Below are 21,120 nucleotides of genomic sequence, written 5' to 3'. Positions count from 1 at the left end.
TTTTAAGGTAGTCGAATGCATCAATCTATTCTTCTATGGATAGTCTATTGTGTCAAAAAAATTTTCTTCTGAGAATGATTTTTAACGTTTAGCATTTTATATATATGCCACTAATCTGTCTGGAAGTATTTGTTTTCTTTGTTAAGGAAGTTTTTGTTTTTTTCCCCTTCACTTTTGACTTGGCACCATTTTATAAATAGTCTCTTCCTGGCCGGGTACAGTGGCTCACACCTGTAATCCCAGCAGTTTGGGAGGCCGAGGGGGAGTGGATCATGAGGTCAGGAGTTTGAGACCAACCTGACCAACATGATGAAACGCCATCTCTACTAAAAATACAAAAATTAGCCAGGCGTGGTGGCGCATGCCTGTAATCCCAACTACTCAGGAGGCTGAGGCAAGAGAATCACTTGAACCCAGGAGGCGGAGGCTGCAGTGAGCTAAGATCGCACCATTGCACTCCAGCCTGGGTGACAAGAGTAAAACTCTGTTTCAAAAAAAAAAAAAAGTCTCTTCTTTTCCCAGTCATCTTAAAAAAATAATATTAGTGCAGAGTTTGTTTCTTTGACATAGAGTCTCGCTGTGTTGCCCAGGCTGGAGTGCAGTGGTGCAATCATAGCTGAGGGCAGTGGTGCAACTGTGGCTCACTGCAGCCTTGACCTCCCTCAGCTCAGGTTATCCTCCCACGTCAGCTGCCTGAGTAACTGGGACTGCGGACACGTAACACTGCATCTACCTCCTTTAAAACATTTTTTGTAGTGATGAGTTCTCACTATATTACCCAGGCTGGTCTCAAACTCCTGAGCTTGAGCAATCCTCCCACCTTAGCCTCCATAAGTGTTAGGATTACAAGTGTGAGCTGCCACATGGGCTACGGCAGTTTCATAATGAGTCTTTATATTTGGTAAGAGAAATCCCTTATGAATCTTTTTTTCTTTTTTTTTTTTTTTGAGACAGAGTCTCCTTCTGTTGCCAGGCTAGAGTGCAGTGTTGCCATCTCAGATCACTGCATCCTCCGCCTCCCAGGTTCAAGCAATTCTCTTGCCTCAGCCTCCTGAGTAGCTGAGACTACAGGCGCGCACCACCACACCCAGCTAATATTTGTATTTTTTGTAGAGACAGGGTTTCACCACGTTGGCCAGGATGGTCTCAAACTCCTGACCTTGTGATCTGCCTGCCTCAGCCTCCCAAAGTGCTGGGATTACAGGCATAAGCCACCGCGCCTGGCCAATTCAATAAACATCACAATATCTTGAGTAATGCTTAGTTGGGAGGAACGCTTGAATTTCATATTTATTTACTTTTTTCCCTCCCTGAATTTCATTCTTAATTTTATTAATAAACAACCTTAATGGTTCTAGTATCATGTAATGTTTAACAAGCACTACCTGCATACTATTTTTATTAGATTCTACGTGTTTTGTGAATTAACATAAACGCTTCTCTCGTGGTCACAATTCTTCCTTGAAGACAAACTTAGACACTTAGTTAAAATAAAAATGCTTTTTCACTTCTTAATTTTTGCCTGTATCTTACATTATCACCATCACTGTTTTTTTGTTTTGTTTTGTTTTGTGTTTGAGACGGAGTTTCGCTCTTGTTGCCCAGGCTGGAGTGCAATGGCGTGATCTCAGCTCACCGCAAACTCCGCCTCCTGGGTTCAAATGATTCTCCTGCCTCAGCCTCCCGAGTAGCTGGGATTACAGGCATGCGCCACCACACCCGACTAATTTTGTATTTTTGGTAGAGATGGGGTTTCTCTATGTTTGTCAGGCTGATCTCGAACTCCTGACCTCAGGTAATCCGCCCACCTCAGCCTCCCAAAGTGTTGGGATTACAGGTGTGAGCCACCACGCCCGGCCATCATTGTTATTTTAAATGTTAAGTTGTCACATTTCCTTGTAATTAATAATCATGAATTTAATTTTTCTCATGTGAAACCTTGGAAAACTTTGGTTTTTTCCCACATATAAAGTGGCATTATATTCACTATAGCCTCCTTCAGTGCAGTAAACTTCAGTGGTGCATGAAAACCAAAGCTATAATTTTTTATTGGTGGTAATTTTGTCATCTTTAGGTTATTTATGTACACAAATCTTTCTATTTTAAATTAAGCCAAACACCAGAAATTAGGAAATGTGTTTATTATTTAAGAATGGTGTCTTTTTCACAGCTCATGTTATGTTAAGCATCATGGTGAATTTATTTTTTGTTTTTCAGGTGTTTCATTTTTTACTTTTGGTACCTTGAAGAGTGTTGGGCTTTCCCATGCTCCTACCCTTCTTGGCAGACCTTCATCAGACAATCCTAATGTCTTAGTTTTGAAAACTCACGTAAACTTACTTTGTGGTGGTGTTGCTGGAGCAATAGCGCAGACAATATCGTAAGTTTCTCCACTAATTTAATTTAATCAAATTATAGTTACCCAGTCCTGATTTTCAGCATTGTTTAATCATTTATTTTTTCTAATAGATTATTCAAAAAGAGGATCCCTTGCAAAATATAGGTCTCAATTTAATACATTTTCTCAGATGTGTGTGCACTTTAAGCATATTATAAATAATTACATGTTTGGATGCAGTAGTGCTGCCTATTGTCCCAGCTACTTGGGAGACTGTGGCAGGAGGATTGCTTGAGCCCAGGAGTTTGAGGCCAGTCTGGGAGACATAGTGAGACTTTGCCCCTAAGAAAAAAAGAAAGAGGGTGGGCGCAGTGACTCACGTCTGTAATCCCAGCAGTTTGGGAGGCTGAGGCGGGTGGATCACAAGGTCAAGAGATTGAGACCATCTGGCCAACATGGTGAAAACCCGTCTTTACTAAAAACACAAAAATTAGCCGGGTGTGGTGGCAGCCATCTGTAATCCCAGCTACTCGGGAGGTCGAGGCAGAGAATTGCTTGAACCTGGGAGGTAGAGGTTGCAGTGAGCCAAGATTGCGTCACTGCACTCCAGCCTGGGCGACAGAGTGAGACTCCATCTCAAAAAAAAAAAAAGAGATTGCATTTGTATATTGTGTATTTAATTTCAGGCAGTTATCTGTATTATTAGTTTTAGCCCTTATGGAAAATTTTGTATTGGTCTACTGTATTCAAGGGGACTTGCTGCATAGCATTAGAGCAATTCTCAACTGGGGGTGATTTTACCACCAGTAGACATTTGTTAATGTCTGGAGACATTTTTGGTTGTCACAGCTGGGAGAGTGCTACTGGCACCTAGTGGGAAGAGGTCAGGGATGTGCTTAAACATCTCTAGTGCACAGGACAGTTCCCCACAACAAAGGATGATCCAACCGAAAATGTCAGTAGTGCCAGTGTTGAGAAACTGTATATTAGTGTTCAACAATGAAAAGCAGCCAGTTTGTTTCTTCAGGAACTGGCATTTAATTTGACCTTTAGGAATGAACAGAACTTGATATTACGGTGATGGGAGAGAAGAATCCTCTAATCAGAGGGATCACATAAGCAAAGATCTCTGTATTGTTAATTGATTTTATTCATATGCCTATATCCCGACTCCTAGGTTAGACAGAACAATAAGAGCAGTAACACATTATTTCTTTGAATTTATAGGGCTTTGTATTCAATAGTTGTTGAGTAGAAAACCAAAAATTTTTAATTCTTTATGCCTTTTTCTTCTTTTAGCTACCCATTTGATGTGACTCGTCGGCGAATGCAATTAGGAACTGTTCTGCCGGAATTTGAAAAGTGCCTGTAAGTTCATCATATGTCATTGTTCATTTTCTTTAGGAAATGTAACATTAAACTCAGTAAGGAGATAGGACTCTAGTTTGACCAATAGTCTGTATCTTCCGTTTTATCTCCCGAAGTTTATTTTGGTAACTTTATAAGATTACAATCAGGCAATCAGGTTCTTTTTTTTTTTTTTTTTTTTTGAGATGCAGTCTTACTCTGTCACCCGGGCTGGAGTGCAGTGGCATGGTCTTGGCTAACTGTAACCTCCGCCTCCTGGGTTCAAGTGATTCTTTTGCCTCGGTCTTCCAAGCAGCTGGGATTACAGACACCCACCACCATGACTGGCTAATTTTTTGTATTTTTAGTAGAAATAAGGTTTCACCATGTTGGCCAGGCTAGTCTTGAACTCCTGACCTCAAGTGATCTGCCTGCCTGCCTGGTCTATAATCAGGTTCTAATCCTCCTGTTAAAAATTTAATTTAGGGCCAGGCACGATAGCTTGTGCCTGTAATCCTAGCACTTTGGGAAGCCGAGGAGGGCGTATCACCTGAGGTCAGGAGTTTGAGACCAGCCTGGCCAACATGATGAAACCCCATCTGTACTAAAAATACAAAAATTAGCCAGATGTGGTGTCGGGTGCCTGTAATCCCATCTACTAGGGAGGTGGAGGTTGCAGTGAGCCAATTTGGTGACAGAGTGAGACTCCATCTCAATAAAAAAAACAAAAACAAACTAAAAAAAACAAAGAAAATATTAAATTTAGGCTAGTTGTGGTAGCTCATGCCTGTAATCCGAGCAATTTGGGGGGCCAAGGTGGGAGGATCACTTGAGCTCAGGAGTCCAAGACCAGCCCAGGCAACACAGTGAGACCTTGTCTCTATAAAAAAAAATATTATTTTAGAGGTTTTGTGTTTTTTTTTTTTTTTTTTTTTTTTGAGACAAAGTCTCACTCTTGTCCCCCAGGCTGGAGTGCAATGGCACGAACTCAGCTCACTGCAACCTCTGCCTTCCGGGTTCAAGCGATTCTCCTGCCTCAGCCTCCCGAGTACCTGGGATTACAGGTACCTGCCACCACGCCTGGCTAATTTTTGTATTTTTAGGAGAGACGGGGTTTCACCACATTGGCAAGGCTGGTCTGGTACTCCTGGCTAACACGGTGAAATCCCGTCTCTAGTAAAAATACAAAAAATTAGCCGGGTGTGGTGGCAGGCACCTGTAGTCCCAGCTACTCGGGAGGCTGAGGCAGGAGAATCGTGTGAACCTGGGACGCGGAGCTTGCAGTGAGCCGAGATCGCACCACTGCACTCCAGCCTGGGCGATAGAGTGAGACTCCATCTCAAAAAAAAAAAAAAAAAAATATTGCTTAGGAGGCTGAGGCACGATAATTGCTTGAACCCAGGAGGCAAAGAGCTGAGATGGCGCCACTGTACTCCAGCCTAGGTGACAGAGTGAGACTCTGTCTCAAAAAAAACAAAAAAGGCCTGTCCCAGTGGCTCACGCCTATAATCCCAGCACTTTGGGAGGCAGAGGTGGGTGGATCATGAGGTCAGGAGTTCAAGACCAACCTGGCCAAGATGGTGAAACCTGTCTCTACTAAAAATACAAAAAAAATTAGCTGGGCTGGTGGCAGGTGCCTGTCATACCAGCTACTCAGGAGGCTGAGGCAGGGAATTGCTTGAACCTGGGAGGCGGAGGTTGCAGTTAGCCAAGATCATGCCACTGCACTCCAGCCTGGGTGACAGAGCGAGACTCTGTCTAAAAAAGAAAAAGGGCCGGGACGCGGTGGCTCACACCTGTAATCCCAGCACTTTGGGAGGCTGACGCGGGAGGATCACAAGGTCAGGAGATCGAGACCATCCTGGTCAACATGGTGAAACCCCATCTCTACTAAAAATACAAAAAAATTAGCTGGGTGTGGCGGTGTGCGCCTGTAGTCCCAGATACTCAGGAAGCTGAGGCACAAGAATCACTTGAGCCCAGGAGACGGAGGTTGCAGTGAGCCGAGATCGTGCTACTGCACTCCAGCCTGGCAGCGAGACTGCGTGTCAATAAAAAAGAAAAGAAAAAGAAGAAAAAATATATATATAATTGTTAAAAATATTTTTTGTTTAACCTAAACTGTTATCACCTCAACATTTCATTATTTTGTTTCTTTTTTTAAAATACAAACTATTTGAAATCCAGGGTGTATTTTACACTCACAGCACGTCTTGATTTGGACTGCCACATTTCAAGTGCTTAATAGCCATATGTGGCTAGTGGCTGCTGTGATTGTATAGCACAGCTCCAGAGTTTTCTTTATAGTAATTTAGAACCATTCCATTTGATTGGTGATATGTTGTCTCTCAGGGGAAGAGCAGAACATTTGTTCATGAATTTGGATTGCCGTGTTCACCCAAAAGATTTTTTGGGCTGGGAGCATTACCCTGTGCTTGTTGTATCCAGCTACTTGAGAGGCTGAGGTGGGAGGTTCACTTGAGGCCAGGAGTTTGAGATCAGCTTGGAAAACATTGTAAGACCTTGGCTCTAAAAAAATTTTTTTTAACTAAAAACAAACAAAAAATTTAGTGAGGCATGGTGGTGTGTGCCTGTAGTCTCAGCTACTGAAGAGGCTGAGGTGGGAGGATTGCTTGTGCCCAGGAGTTGGAGGCTGTTGTGAGCTATGATTGCCACTGCACTCCAGCCTAGGCAACAGAGTGAGAACCTGTCTCTTAAAAAAAAAAAAAAAAAAAAAAAAGATTTTTGAAAAGATTTCGGTCCAGATTGCCTATTGAAAGGGAAAGCCCAAGCCCAAATTATTGGTTTGAAAGGAAAGGAAGAACTCTGAAACAGGAAAGTGTTCATTGCTGAAATCTGAAAGATAGTCCTTCAAGCTTTAGTTCTATAACCACCTGCTGTTGATACTATACAACTTGAGCTATAATAAAGGCTTAAAGGGCAACTGGATATACATCCTTTAAAAGGATTGCATTAGTATTTCAAATATAAGTATGAAATAGTGTTGTCCAGTAAATGTCATAGACATAGTACAAACAAAATATGTTGTACTAATGAGTCCTGAAATTTGATGCATAATGCTTGTACTTGTTTAGAATGACTTGCCTTTTTATTATGAAAAAATTTTCACTTGTTATAACATTTGTCTTTCTAAAGCTATTCAAGATGGCATTTAACCTTCTTTAAAAATTGATATTATGGGCCGGGCGCGGTGGCTTATGTCTGTAATCCCAGCACTTTGGGAGGCCAAGGTGGGTGGATCACCTGAGGTCAGGAGTTTGAGACTGGCCTGGGCAACATGGAGAAACCCCGTCTCTACTAAAAATTACAAAAATTAGCTGGGCATGGTGGCGCGTGCCTGTAATCCCAGCTACTCAGGAGACTGAAGCAGGAGAATCACTTGAACCTGGGAGGCAGAGGCTGCAGTGAGCCAAGATCATGCCACTGCAATCCACACTCCCATCTGGGTGACAGAGCAAGAGTCCATCTCAAAAAAACAAAATTGATATTATGGATCCTGAAATTGTTTCTTCATGAGTGGGCATAGAGGTCATCATTTAATCATTGTCTTTCAGTACCATGCGGGATACTATGAAGTATGTCTATGGACACCATGGAATTCGAAAAGGACTCTATCGTGGTTTATCTCTTAATTACATTCGCTGTATTCCCTCTCAAGCAGTGGCTTTTACAACATACGAACTTATGAAGCAGTTTTTTCACCTCAACTAAAAAAAAATTATGGTTGGTTTTTCTTAATACATTCTCAGAGGGAGAAATGAAACATTACTATAATTGTGGGGGGAACATTACTTGAATGGGGATATTTACCCTGTCACAAGAGCCACTGGTATTTTAGTACTTGATTATTTTTTCTTTAGTCACAAATCAGAAGTGCTTACCATACTTTTTGATGCCAAACATTATACCTTAGAACATGGAAGAAAATATTCCTAAGCTGATGCTGGCTAAACCGCTTTAAAGTTTTATTTGGAAGTAGAACTAGCTTTAAAACGGGGTTCAAGAGGTTGCCATTAGCTTTGTCATGCTCTTCAAAGTTTTTAATTGTTATCATGGTTTTTAAAAGACTGACAGTGTTTATTATTATTAAAATAAACAGGGTTGGTTATATTGCAATAGAATAATGAGAATTGAATTTTTAAGTTCTATGAAACAGCCAGCATTGACATTTTATTTTTGTTATCTCTCTTCTCACAATTATGCTCCACTGGATAATAGGAAAAACACTTCTTTCCTTCATTTTTTAAATAAAATTAATGTTGTATTTAAAAAGTAGCCATGTAGAGACACAAAAATAAATGAAGAAGCTGGACATGGTGGGATAGGCATGTGGTCCCAGCTACTCTGGAAGCTGAGGTGAGAGGATCACTTGAGCCCTGGAATTCCGTGCCAGCCTATGCAACATCATGAAACCCCGCTTAATAAATGAATGAGTGACTAAGTCTTGCTCAAATGTTATTATGAGGTACTATGAGTGACTTACATGTGTTTTAAAATGTCAGTGTGTTTCCTAGAGGCAGAAATAAAAATACTGAATATCTTTGCTCTTAAAAAAAAAAGTAGCACTATAGATTTGTTTTTGTTAGATGATTTGTTCTATACTAGAATATTTAAGTAGACTGTGAAATATTAATATAGATGTGAATATCAAAAAATGTTTCTAAGGTATTATGATGCATCAACTAGTTCTTCCATGTAAAATAATTTTAGTGCAATATGAAGACGTAGAAATGTAAAATATGATTTGAATTGTTATCCTTTATATTAAGAAAATGTTTTAAAATGTAAGAATTCCATTTATTCTGTTTAGAGTACTTTTTATGATTTATTATAAGCATGTCAGAAATGGGAAGGGAATATTTAAAGTTCTGTGTTCAGAAAGAGTAATTTGTAGAACTGATGTGACTTTTTTTTTTTTTTTTTGAGATGGAGTCTCGCTCTATCACCCAGGCTGGAGTGCAGTGGCGCGATCTCAGCTCACTGCAACCTCTGCCTCCCGGGTTCAAGTGATTCTCCTGCCTCAGTCTCCCAAGTAGCTGGGACTACAGGTGCCCACCACCAAAAATTCGCCTGGCTAATTTTTGTATTTTTAGTAGAGACGGGATTTCACCGTGTTAGCCAGGATGGCCTCGATCTCCTGACCTCATGATCTGCCCACCTTGGTCTCCCAAAGTGCTGAGATTACTGGCGTGAGCCACGGCGCCCGGCCCTTTGATGTGACTTTAAAGACATTAGAAGGCCGGGTGTGGTGGCTCACGCCTTTATTCCCAGCACTTTGGGAGGCCGAGTTGGGTGGATCACCTGAAGTCAGGAGTTTAAGATCAGCATGGTGAAACCCCACCTCTACTAAAAATACAAAAAGTAGCAGGTGTGGTGGCTCGTGCCTGTAGTCCCAGTTACTCGCGAGGCTGAGACATGAGAATTGCTTGAGCTCAGGAAGCGGAGGTTGCAGTGAGCTGAGATCACACCACTGCACTCCAGCCTGGGTGACAGAATGAGCCTCCATCTCAAAAAAAAGGAGACATTAGAAAACTAAGTTGAGGCCAGGCGTGGTGGCTCTTGCCTGTAACCCTAGCACTTTGGGAGGCTGAGGTGGGAGGATATCTTGACCCCAGGAGTTCGAGACCAGCCTGGGCAACATAGTGAGACCCCGTTTCTTTCAAACAAAAGAAGGAAAACTAAATTGAAAGTGTTATTTTTGCTTCAATTTTTATTTCTTTACATAAAAGGTTTCTTGTCATACCTTGGTAAAAATTTGATGAGCTGGTTTCATTTTGAAAGCCTTTATTTTAAAAATAAGTATGTATCTTTGTATGATTTATAAGTGTACCAGTAGGTAGAAATACATGTGTTCTTGGCCAGATGTGGTGGCTCACGCCTGTAATCCCAGCATTTTGGGAGGCTAAGGCGAGTGGATCACCTGAGGTCAGGAGTTCGAGACCAGACTGGCCAACGTGGAGAAACCCTGTCTCTACTAAAAATACAAAAATCAGCCGGGCATGGTGGCAGGCGCCTGTAATCCCAGCTACTTGGGAGGCTAAGGCAGGGAGAATTGCTTGAACCCAGGAGGCACAGGTTGCAGTGAGCCAAGATTGTGCCATTGCACTCCAGCCTGGGTGGCTGTATAAAAGCCTGTATAAAAATTTCTTTAATACAGAGTGAGACTGTATAAAAGAAAAAAAAAAGGCTGTACAAAAATTTCTTTTATACAGAGTGAGACTGTATAAAAGAAAAAAAAAAAGAAATACATGTGTTCTTAAAACCATTTGTATATTTTCATTTCTAGACCACATTGTAGCTAATTATTGTTATTAAATGTTAAGATAATTTAAGTATATAAAATAAGTATTGAGCCGGGCATGGTGGCTCACCCCTGTAATCTCAGCACTTTGGGAGGCTGAGGCGGGGGGATCACGAGGTCAGGAGATCGAGACCATTGTGGCTAACACGGTGAAAACCCATCTCTACTAAAAATACAAAAAATTAGCTGGGCGTGGTGGCACGCACCTGTAGTCCCAGTTACTCGGGAGGCTGAGACAGGAGAATCACTTGAACCTGGGAGGCGGAGCTTGCAGTGAGCCGAGATTGTGCCACTGCATTCCAACCTGGGCGACAGAGCAAGACTCCATCTCAAAAAAAAAAAAAAAAAAAAAAAAGATACCTCAGTTATGTTATCAGTAAAAGGGGATTGCAAATATCTTTTAAATAAAAATTTGCATTCTATATGTTATAGAATACAGAGGATATTAAAAATAAATTTTATCCATGTTTTGACAATTTCTTTCTTTTAACTGTTTACATATTGAAGCACAAATGCTAAACATAAGTCAGAATGGAAGAATATTTAAAATAATGACTGTGTTTATATCTGATTTATTTCAGATTACCCAAAGTGCATCTTGCCAGGTTATCTTCCATTTGAAGACTGACATTTTATTTCTTTTTTGATCTTTATTGTTCCTCTCTTCCACCTCTCAGTGGGTATAGCTCTCTGGTCTGTAGAATGGGACAGTGGTCTGGTTTCCAGATTGATAAGTGAGGTATACCTCCTAGTTTTCAATAATTACCTGTAGAAGGTGGAGAAGTTACTGGATATGTTTAATAATATCTCATTACATTCTTTTTTTTTTTTTTTTTTTTTTTTTTTAATGAGAGTCTTAACTCTGTCACCCAAGCTGGAGTGCAGTGGTGCAATCTCGGCTCACTGCAATCTCCACCTCTGGGTTCAAGCGATTTTCCCGAGTCATCTTTCCAAGTAATTGGGATTACAGCTATGTGCTACCATGCCCAGCTGAGTTTTGTATTTTTCTTTCTTTTCTTTCTTTTTTTTTTTTTTTGAGACAGAGCCTCACTCTGTTGCCCAGGCTGGAGTGCCCAGGCTGGAGTGCAGTGGTGTGATCTCAGCTCACTGCAACCTCCACCTCCTGGGTTCTAGCGATTCTCCTGCTTCAGCCTCCTGAGTAGCTGGGATTACAAGCACCCGCCACCATGCCCAGCTAATTTTTGTGTATTTAGTAGAGCTGGGTTTTGCCCTGTTGGCCAGGCTGGTCTTGAATACCTGACCTCAAGTGATCTGCCCCCGCCCGACTTCCCAAAATGCTGGGACTACTGGCATGAGCCAGTGCTCCTGTCCTCATTCCATTCTTCACCATGGTACTGTCCATCCATTTATTCAGCACCAATTGTGTGCCAGACCTTGTGTCAGCATTATGGAGGACTTCCCTTGGGAGACTTGTTAGCTGTACTTGCAATCTGATTTGGGTTCCCAAATCAGCATATAACACCAGGTATTTCTCTAATAGAGTATGTGCCACACTTTATGCTAACTGCCTGTTTATCAGTGTCCCCACATCCCAATATCTGGTTCCTTCAAGGGCAGGGAGCACAGGGTATGGCGTCAGAGTGGTACTCAGTGATGTTTACTGGTGGGTAGAAGGAAGGGTTAGTCCCTGTTTTTGAAGACTTTATGTTCTAGCAGGGAGAAATGAAGCACAAATAGTTCAAGAAATAAACAATTTAGAAATAAAGTCATTTGGTTTGCTTCGCAGGAATGTCTTATTGCTGATTTGCCAGCATGAGTGGCAAATATATAATAAAACCTGGCCGGGCATGGTGGCTCACGCCTGTAATCCCAGCACTTTGGGAGGCCAAGGTGGGTGGATCACGTGGTCAGGAGATCAAGACCATCCTGGCCAACATGGTGAAATCCCATCTCTACTAAAAATATAAAAACTAGCCAGGCATGGTGGTGGGTGCCTGTAGTCCCAGCTACTCAGGAGGCTGAGGTAGGAGAATTGCTTGAACCCAGAAGGCAGAGGTTGCAGTGAGCCAAGATTGCCCCACTGCACTCTAGCCTGGGTGACAGAGTGAGACTCTGTCCCAAAAATAAAAAATAAAAATAAATGAATATATAAAATAAAAAATATATGTATACATATCATATCTATATATAAAATAAAACTTATGAATAGTTTTTATGGCTGGGTGAAGTGACTCATGTCTGTAATTCTAGCCCTTTGGGAGGCTGAGTGAGGAGGATCACTTGAGCGTAGGCATTCGAGCCCAGCCTGGGCAACATTGCAAGACTCTGTCTCATTTTTTTATATAAAATGTTTTTTTAAAAAACCCTATGTATAATTATTTATTTTTTTCCCCCAAGGATTATTCCCAAACTATGTACAATTAATAGGTTGCCTTGCAGAGTTGGATCAATAATACCTGACACACTTGTATAGCAAGCATACACTTTACATAGTTCCTCGCATCTATTCTTTGAAACCCAGACACATTCTAGTATTGGGCACTAGAAACTGGTGATAAATAATAACAATTACGTATATTTCCTGAAGAATTATGTGGCATTCCTTGTTTTAAGCACCTTTGATGCCTTAGCTCAATCTCCATTACAATACTATGATATAAGTACCATTTAATATTTCTTTTTGACAGATGGGAATAATCGAGGCCTAGGGAGATTAAATTACTTGGCCAGGTTCATGTAAGTGGCAGATCTAGGATTCAAATTCAGCCGGTCTGAATCTAGAGCCTATTCTTTTAGCTATGATGCTATACTTTAATACAGTAATACACTGTTCAAATGAAACTGTAACATGTCATTAAATTTGAACTTGTCAATAAACATACCAAGCAATAAAATAATTACAGCTTGTGGAAAGTGCTTATGAAAACAGTAAATAAGCTACTTGAGAATGGTCAAGGAAAGGTTTCTTTGATGTGCTATATGTACATTCAACAGACACATGGAGGATGAAAAGGAAACAGCCATGCAAAGAGTTCAGGGGAAAGACTGGCCCAGGTGAAGAGAACGCCAAGCACAAAAACCCTGAAACAGGAAAAAGTTTGGTTTGACAATGGAATTGCCGAAAGGCTGGTGTGACTGAAGTATTGTGCGTGAAGGAGTAGCAACAGATGGAGTTAAAGAAATAGACAAAGGCGGTGGGGCGTGGTGGCTCATGCCTATAATCCCAGCACTTTGGGAGGCTGAGGTGGGCGAATCTCGAGGTCAAGAGATCAAGACCAGGCCAGGCACGGTGGCTCACTACTGTATTCCCAGCACTTTGGGAGGCTGAGGTGGGCGGATCACAAGGTCAGGAGTTCAAGACCAGCCTGGCCAACATAGTGTTAACTCTGTCTCTACTAAAAATACAAAAATTAGCCGGGTGTGGTGGCATGTGCCTGTAGTCCCAGCTACTCGGGAGGCTGAGGTGGTAGAATCGCTTGAATCTGGGAGGCGGAGGTGGCAGTGAGCTGAGACCACGCCATTGCACTTCAGCCTGGGTGACAGACTGAGATGCAATCTCAAAAAAAAAAAAAAAAAAAAGATCAAGACCATCCTGGCTAACATGGTGAAACCCCATCTCTACTAAAAATACAAAACTTAGCCGCGTGTGGTGGTGTGCACCTGTAGTCCCAGCTACTCGGGAGGCTGAGGCAGATGAATCACTTGAACCCAGGAGGTGGAGATTGCAGTGAGCTGAGATCGCACCACTGCACTCCAGCCTGGTGACAGAGTAAGACTCCATCTCAAAAAAAAAAAAAAGAAAGAAATAGACAAAGGCCAGATCATGTAGCCGTTTACAGGATATGGTAATGATTTTGTTTTTTATTCTAAATGCAATGGGAAGGCCGGGTGCAGTGGCTCACACCTGTAATCCCAGCACTTTGGGAGGCCGAGGCTGGCGAATCACCTGAGGTCAGGAGTTTGATACCAGCCTGGCCAAGATGGTGAAATGCTGTCTCTACTAAAAATACAAAAAATAGCTGGGCGTGGTGGTGCACGTCTATAATACCAGCGACTTGGGAGGCTGAGGGAGGAGAATTGCTTGAACCCAGGAGGTGGAGGTTGCAATGAGCTGTGATCACGCCACTGCACTCCAGACTGGGTAACAGAGTGAGACTCCATATCAAAAAAAAAAAAAAAAAAAAGAATGCAATGGGAAACTATTGAAGATTTTCAGCTGGTATCATTGTCTGATTATGTTTTTAAAAAGATCACTGCTTTGTCAGTGATGGTTTGCAGTTAAAACAGAAATAAAAGGCTGGGATCACACCTGTAATCCCAGCACTTTGGGAGGCCGAGGTGGTTGGATCACCTGAGGTCAGGAGTTCAAGACCAGCCTGACCAACATGGAGAAACCCTGTCTCTACTGAAAATACAAAAATTAGCCAGGTGTGATGATGCAAGCCTGTAATCCCAGCTACTCGGGAGGCCAAGGCAGGAGAATTCCTTGAATCTGGGAGGTGAAGGTTGTGGTGAGCCGAGATCGCGCCATTGCACTCCAGCCTGGGCAATAAGAGCGAAACTCGGTCTGAAAAACAAACAAAAACAGAAATAAAAATTAAAAAGACAATAGAGAAAATAAACCCCAAATCTCAAGAATGAGAAAGAGGACATCATTGTGGATCCTACAGATGTTTAAAAGATATTAAGGGCCAGGCGTTTGTGGTGGCTTATACCTGTAATCCCAGAATTTTGGGAGGCCAAGGTGGGTGGGCAGCTTGAGCTCAGGAGTTGGAGTACAGCCTGGCCAATATGGCTAAACGCCATCTCTACAAAAAATACAAAAATTAGCTGGGTGTGTTCGCGCACGCCTGTGGTCCCAACTACCTGGGAGGCTGAGGTGGGAGGATGGCTTGATCCTGGGAGGGGAAAGTTGCAGTGAGCCGAGATTAGCCTGCACTCCAGCCTAGATAATAGAGCCAGAACCTGTCTCAAAAAAACAAACACAAAAAAAACAATAAAAAAGAAATTTGACAATTTAGATGAAATGGAAAAATACCTTGAAAAATTCAACCAAGACTGACATAGATGAAACAGAAAATCTGCATAGCCAATTAAAGAAAGTGAGGCCAGGCGTAGTAGTTCATGCCTGTAATCCCAGCACTTTGGGAGGCCAAAATGGGAGGATCACTTGAGCCCAGGATTTTGAGACCAGCCCAAACAACATAGTGAGACCCTGTGTCTGCTTTTAAAAATATACCTGGACATAGTGATGTGCACCTATAGTCTCAGCTACTTGGGAGGCTGAGGTAGGAGGATCAACTGAGTCTAGGGAGGTCAAGGCTACAGTGAGTTGTGATTGCAGTACTGCATTCCAGTCTGGGTGACAGAGTGAGACCCTGTCTCAAAAAATTAAGAAATTGAGGGCCGGGCGTGGTGGCTCACGCCTGCAATCCCAACACTTTGGGAGGCTGAGGCGGGTGGATCACCTGAGGTTGGGAGTTCGAGACTAGCCTGACCAACATGGAGAAACCTCGTCTCTACTAAAAATACAAAATTAGCTGGGCGTGGTGGCACATGCCTGTAATCCCAGCTACTTGAAAGGCTGAGGCAGGAGAATTGCTTGAACCTAGGAGGTGGAGGTTGTGGTGAGCCGTGATCGCACCATTGCACTCCAGCCTGGGCAACAAGCGCAAAATCCGTCTAAAAAAAAATAATAAATTGAATTCATCATCAAAAACCTTTCCACAGGGCCAGGCGCGGTGGCTCATGCCTGTAATCCCAGCACTTTGGGAGGTCGAGGCGGGCGGATCACAAGGTCGGGAGATCGAGACCATCCTGGCTAACACGGTGAAACTCCATCTCTACTAAAAATACAAAAGATTACCCAGGTGTGGTGGTGGGTGCCTGTAGTCCCAGCTACTTGGGAGGCTGAAGCAGGAGAATGGTGTGAACCCGGGAGGTGGAGTGTGCAGTGAGCCGAGATCACGCCACTGCACTCCAGCCTGAGTGACAGAGCGAGACTCCGTCTCAAAAAAAAAAAAAAAAAACCTTTCCACAAAGAAAACCCCAGGGCTAGGTAGTGAAGTGTACTAAATAGCTAAGGAATAATCTCAGAAACTTCTAGAAATTAGAAGAGAGCACTTCCCAACTCATTTTATGATGCCAGTATAACCCTGATACCCAAACCCCACAATGCTGTTAGAAAATTACAAATCAGTATCCTTCAAGAACTTAGATGGGCTGGGTTTGGTGGTTCACACCCATAATCCCAGCACTTTGGGAGGCTGAGTTGAGAGGATTGCTTGAGCTTAGGAGTTCAAGACCAGCTTGGGCAACACAGCAAGAGCTTGTGTCTACTAAAAATAAAAAAATAAATTAGCTGGGTGTGATGGCACACTCCTGTAGTCTCAGCTACTTGAGAGGCTGATAGGGGAGAATCACTTGAGCCTGGCAGATTGAGGCTGCAGTGAGCTGTCATTGTGCCACAGCACTACAGCCTGGGTGACAGAGCAAGATCCTGTCTCAAGAAACAAAACAACCAAAAAACCAACAGATGGAAAAATTCTTAACAACAGAGCAAATCAAATCCAGTAATACATAAAACGTTTATTATGTCATGACCAATTTGGGTTTATCCTAGGAATGCAAAGTTTTTTTTAACATTGTGAAATCAATGGTAAAGCTTCTCATAATAACAGAATAAAGGAGAAAAACCATACAGTCCTTCTGTAGATGCAATAACTGCTTGACAAAATCCAGCATTTATTCGTTATCAAAATGAATCATATTTAGAACAAAGGGGTCTTCCTCAATCTAATAAAGGACATTTTGGCAGAGTATACCTTTATACTTTCCAACAATGACCAGAACACATCCCAATTCATATGGTTTTATTTTTTTTTTAGATGGATTCTCGCTGTTGCCCAGGCTGGAGTGCGGTGGCACAATCTTGCTCACTGTAACCTCTGCCTCCCAGGTCCAAGCGATTCTCCTGTCTCAGCCTCCCAAGTAGCTGAGATCACAGGCATGCGCCACCATGTCTGGCTAATTTTTGTATTTTTAGTAGAGATGGGGTTTTGCCATGTTGGCCAGGCTGGTCTCAAACTCCTAACCTCAGATGATCCTTCCGCCTCAGCCTCCCAAAGTGATGAGATTACAGGCGTGAGCCACCAGGCCCCATATGCTTTTCTTATGTGTCATTGACACTCATCCCATCAAGAGGTAGGAACTGTGTTCCCCTTCCCTTGAATCTGGCTGAGTGGGCCTGTGACTACCGTGATGTTATATCACTTGCAAAGGTAGGTCATAAAGCTGTTGATATCAGGGACAAATACTAATAGAATAACTCCCATTCCAGTGTGTACATATTTGAAAGCCCATGTACATGATAAATATATTAACTTTTTGCCAATTTTTTTTTTCTTTTAGACTGAGTCACTCTTTCACCTAGGCTGGAGTACAGTGGTGTGATCTCAGCTCACTGCAACCTCTGCCTTCCAGGCTCAAGTGATTCTCCCGCCTCGGTCTTCTGAGTAGCTGAGATTACAGGCGTGCACCACCACACCCGGCTAATTTTTATATTTTTAGTAGAGACTGGGTTTCACCATGTTGGCCAGGCTGGTCTTGACCTCCTGACCTCAAGTGATTCACCCGCCTCGGCCTCCCAAGGTGTTGGGATTACAGGCCTGAGCCACCGGGCACCCGGCGCATTTTATCTATTTAAAAAACGAATAACAAAAATCAGGATAACAGTTATACCACTGATATTTAACATGGCTCTGGATGTTCTTGTCAATGCCTCCAGATGAGAGAAGTATATAAATATCAAAAATCGGTGCACACCACTGTGCCCAGCAAGGAAACATCTTTTAAAAATGGGAGACACCAGGCCATATTAGAGGCTCAATCCAATAGTGAGGGCGAGGCTGATGATACAAGAGAAGAATTGAAGAAGCGATGCCCTTGAGAATGCTTGAAGCCCTGGGATGCCAAGTGCAAGTGGAGCGATTGCCCTTTAACCAGAAGAACACTTTGTCTGCTATTGAAAAAAGGTGGAAAGAGGTTATGAAGAATGGTGCAGATATTAGAAGTTTTGTAGAATTTTTTTTTTTGGAGACGGAGTCTCGCTCTACCCAGGCTGCAGTGCCGTTGCAGGATCTGCAATCTCCACCTCCCGTGTTCAATCTATTCTACCTCAGCCTCCCGAGTAGCTGGGATTACAGACGCGTGCCACCACGCCCGGCTAATTTTTGTATTTTTAGTAGAGATGGCGTTTCACCATGTTGGCCAGGCTGGTCTCAACTGCTGACCTCGTGATCCTCCCGCCTCAGCCTTCCGAAGTGCTGGGATTACAGGCGTGAGCCTCCATGCCTGGCCAGAAGTTTTGTAGATTTAGCCGTGGCATGATCAAGGAGTTCCTATCCGACAGTTTCTATTTTCTCAATGAGTTTTCTGAAAAAAAGGGGAGAGGCTGTTTCCCAGGGAGTGCACAATTCTGAAGGCTAACCAGGGGCGCCTGGTTTTGGGCAACTACAAATGGTTGTGTTCAAACTAAGCGTGTAAAGGTTGTGTTCAAACTAAGCTGGGCGCCTGTAGTCCCAGCTACTTGGGAGGCTGAAGCAGGAGAATGGTGTGAACCCGGGAGGTTTCGGACTCGGGTTGGAGTGTCAAGAGAGAAGGCAGGAGCGTTTAGTCTGCTTCAGATATGAAGACTCCCTGTATTCCCAGTCCTAAGCAAGGGAGCAAAGGCAGGGGACAGAGCCCTGCTGCTCAGGTGAGGGGCCCCACGTGGAACGCGCCGGCGCGGGAGGGGCGGCCTGGCGCAGGTCATTTGGGACATCTGCGGGTTGGCGCATGCGCGCGAGGTGCGCAGGCTCGCGCCTCTTTCCCTTTTCTAAGCTTTCTGTGTTACCGCCGGTTCCGCTCTCTTTTCTGTCTACAGTTTGCGATCCCCGCGTCCAGGATGGAGCAGCTGAACGAACTGGAGCTGCTGATGGAGAAGAGTTTTTGGGAGGAGGCGGAGCTGCCGGCGGAGCTGTGAGCGGACAGGGGGGAGGGTGTGGGAACAAAGCGGGAGATTTGAAAGAAGGAGCGGGAGAGGCTGCGTCCGCACCGCCTCAGACTGACCGGGCCCGGGGCCCAGGGACCCGGTGCAGCTCCCTGGGCACCCGACGAGCCTCCGGAGTCGGGGCCTGCCTCCCAAGGTGTTCTTTGGGGCCACATTCAGCCAGAGCCTGGACTCTCCCTCACCCAGCAGTTCATTGTTTCCCTTGATTTCACCTCTCTCCCTAAGTTGAGGAGTTTCGGCCACTGAAATGTTTTTATAATAGGAAATTGCAACCGCCGTAGGCTTTTCTCGATGTTTAGTTGGATTAATTTATCCTTGGGAGATCTCTGCACCCTCAGCATGGTGTATATAAATGATCAGAGGAAGTTAACCACGGTCATAATGTGGAATTACTTTCAATATTATAGCAATAATGCTAATTAGCGTTGAGGGACTTTTGCGTTTGGGCTTTTGATCAGCAATACCTTTTGAGAAACATCTTTAAGGCATCATAGCCAATCTTGCGAAATTCATGGCCTGAGGTTAGGTGGAGTACTCCTGTAAAGCGTTTGCAAAATAATAGAACCTACGGTCAGGTAACAAAAGATAACTTGCAGTGTAATGTGAAAGGCGTTTGGTGTTATCACTGGAGAGGTAATGACTTTGGACCCTCCTTTGGTCCCTCACTGATGCCTCAGTCAAACGGGGAAGACTTAAGAGGTACTTAATAGGAGAAGGGCTGTTTTCTTGAGAGATTATTATTTTGCATAATTTTAGACAGCTTGGACCGATGGATGAAAGTATTGACAAATTGACTTACCCACTATAAATATAAGTAATAAAGTTCTGAATTACTCTGTAAAGGATTGAGCTAAGTCGATAGGTATTAAGCCTGCTTTCTGTCCAGTGAGATTTTATCGAAAGATTTCCGGCATTACGTTAGCAGGTTGGACTAAATTATTTCTAAGTACAATTCTGTGGCTCATGATAGGACTTTCAGTGAACCACGGACAATACCCTTTTCCGTAACATAAGTCTCATATTTACAAAAAGGATCGTGTCCAAAACATCTCCTTTTACTTGTACTTTGGGAAGGCTTGCACCAGTGGTAGAAATTTCTTGTTTAATGTTGTCCAATTTATACTTTCCTTTCTTTTTTCTCCGCCAGAACCGGGGTCTTTTTCTGTCGCTCAGGAAGGGGTGCAGTGGCATGATCGTATGCACTGCAGCCTCAAACTCCTGGGCTCAAGCAGTCCTTCCACCTCAGCCTCTTGAGTAGCTGGGACTACAGGTGTGCGCCATCATGCCTGGCTTCCAGTTTATTCTTAATCCTCATTGTAATGAGTGTCCCACAGAACTCCTTACAGAAATTAAAATGGAAAATCTCATATCATGAGCATGTTTGAAATGGCATTACTTCTGGGAAGTTTTTATAATAGGAATTCTTCTGTGTCTTTGCTCTCTTAATTTTACCTATTTTGTCTAAATGTCATTGCAATAAGCTTTTCAGAAGAAAGAAACCTAGAAAACTGGAAGATTGGTTTGTAGATAAAACATATTGGATGGCTTCTTATTTCATGGTTGTGCTAAAATAGTTTTGTATGTGTGTGCTTTAGATTTCAGAAGAAAGTGGTAGCTTCCTTTCCAGGAACAGTTCTGAGCACAGGAATGGATAACCGGTACCTGGTGTTGGCAGTCAATACTGTACAGAACAAAGAGGGAAACTGTGAAAAGCGCCTGGTCATCACTGCTTCACAGTCACTAGAAAATAAAGAACTATGCATCCTTAGGAATGACTGGTAATTTTTATCTGACTTTGAGCACCGATTTGAATCTTAAGGGTACCATCGTAAAACTCATCAAATGACTTCTGTGAATGTTACTATAATTTAATTGTTTAAAAGGGAGTAGGTTTGATCCTAGCCTAATTCTGCATGAAAATTGTATCTATTACTCCTGTATCTCAAGTCTCATATTCCAAAAATTGACTTTTGTTGTCATTTGAAAATCACGTGGGCCAGGCATGGTGGTTCACACCTGTAATCCCAGCACTTTGGGAGGCCAAGGCAGGCGGATCACCTCAGGTCAGGAGTTTGAGACCAGCCTGATCAACATGGAGAAACC

At 43.0% G+C, this 21,120-nt stretch overlaps 2 protein-coding genes across 8 annotated transcripts in view; both read left to right on the top strand.

Moving 5' to 3' along the window:
- SLC25A16 (solute carrier family 25 member 16) overlaps positions 1-11,753 on the top strand; it is a 46,190-nt gene extending 34,437 nt beyond the window's left edge. Inside the window, 3 exon segments of the mRNA NM_001428133.1 lie at positions 2,218-2,380; positions 3,638-3,706; positions 7,261-11,753. Of these exon segments, the coding sequence (NP_001415062.1) occupies positions 2,218-2,380; positions 3,638-3,706; positions 7,261-7,417 (389 nt within the window). The 3' untranslated portion in view covers positions 7,418-11,753.
- Positions 1-21,120, top strand: part of DNA2 (DNA replication helicase/nuclease 2) — a 109,427-nt gene that overhangs the window by 34,453 nt on the left and 53,854 nt on the right. For 2 of the 7 annotated variants that reach the window (XM_063817614.1, XM_063817615.1), the window contains 3 exons: positions 2,218-2,380; positions 3,638-3,706; positions 7,261-12,865. In XM_063817614.1, coding sequence (XP_063673684.1) covers positions 2,218-2,380; positions 3,638-3,706; positions 7,261-7,417 — 389 coding nt within the window. In that variant the 3' untranslated portion in view covers positions 7,418-12,865. 7 annotated transcript variants of the gene reach the window in all.

Source organism: Pan troglodytes, chromosome 8, assembly GCF_028858775.2.
Source record: "Pan troglodytes isolate AG18354 chromosome 8, NHGRI_mPanTro3-v2.0_pri, whole genome shotgun sequence".
Lineage (NCBI taxonomy): Eukaryota > Metazoa > Chordata > Mammalia > Primates > Hominidae > Pan > Pan troglodytes.
This window is presented reverse-complemented; position numbering and strand designations above follow the sequence as displayed.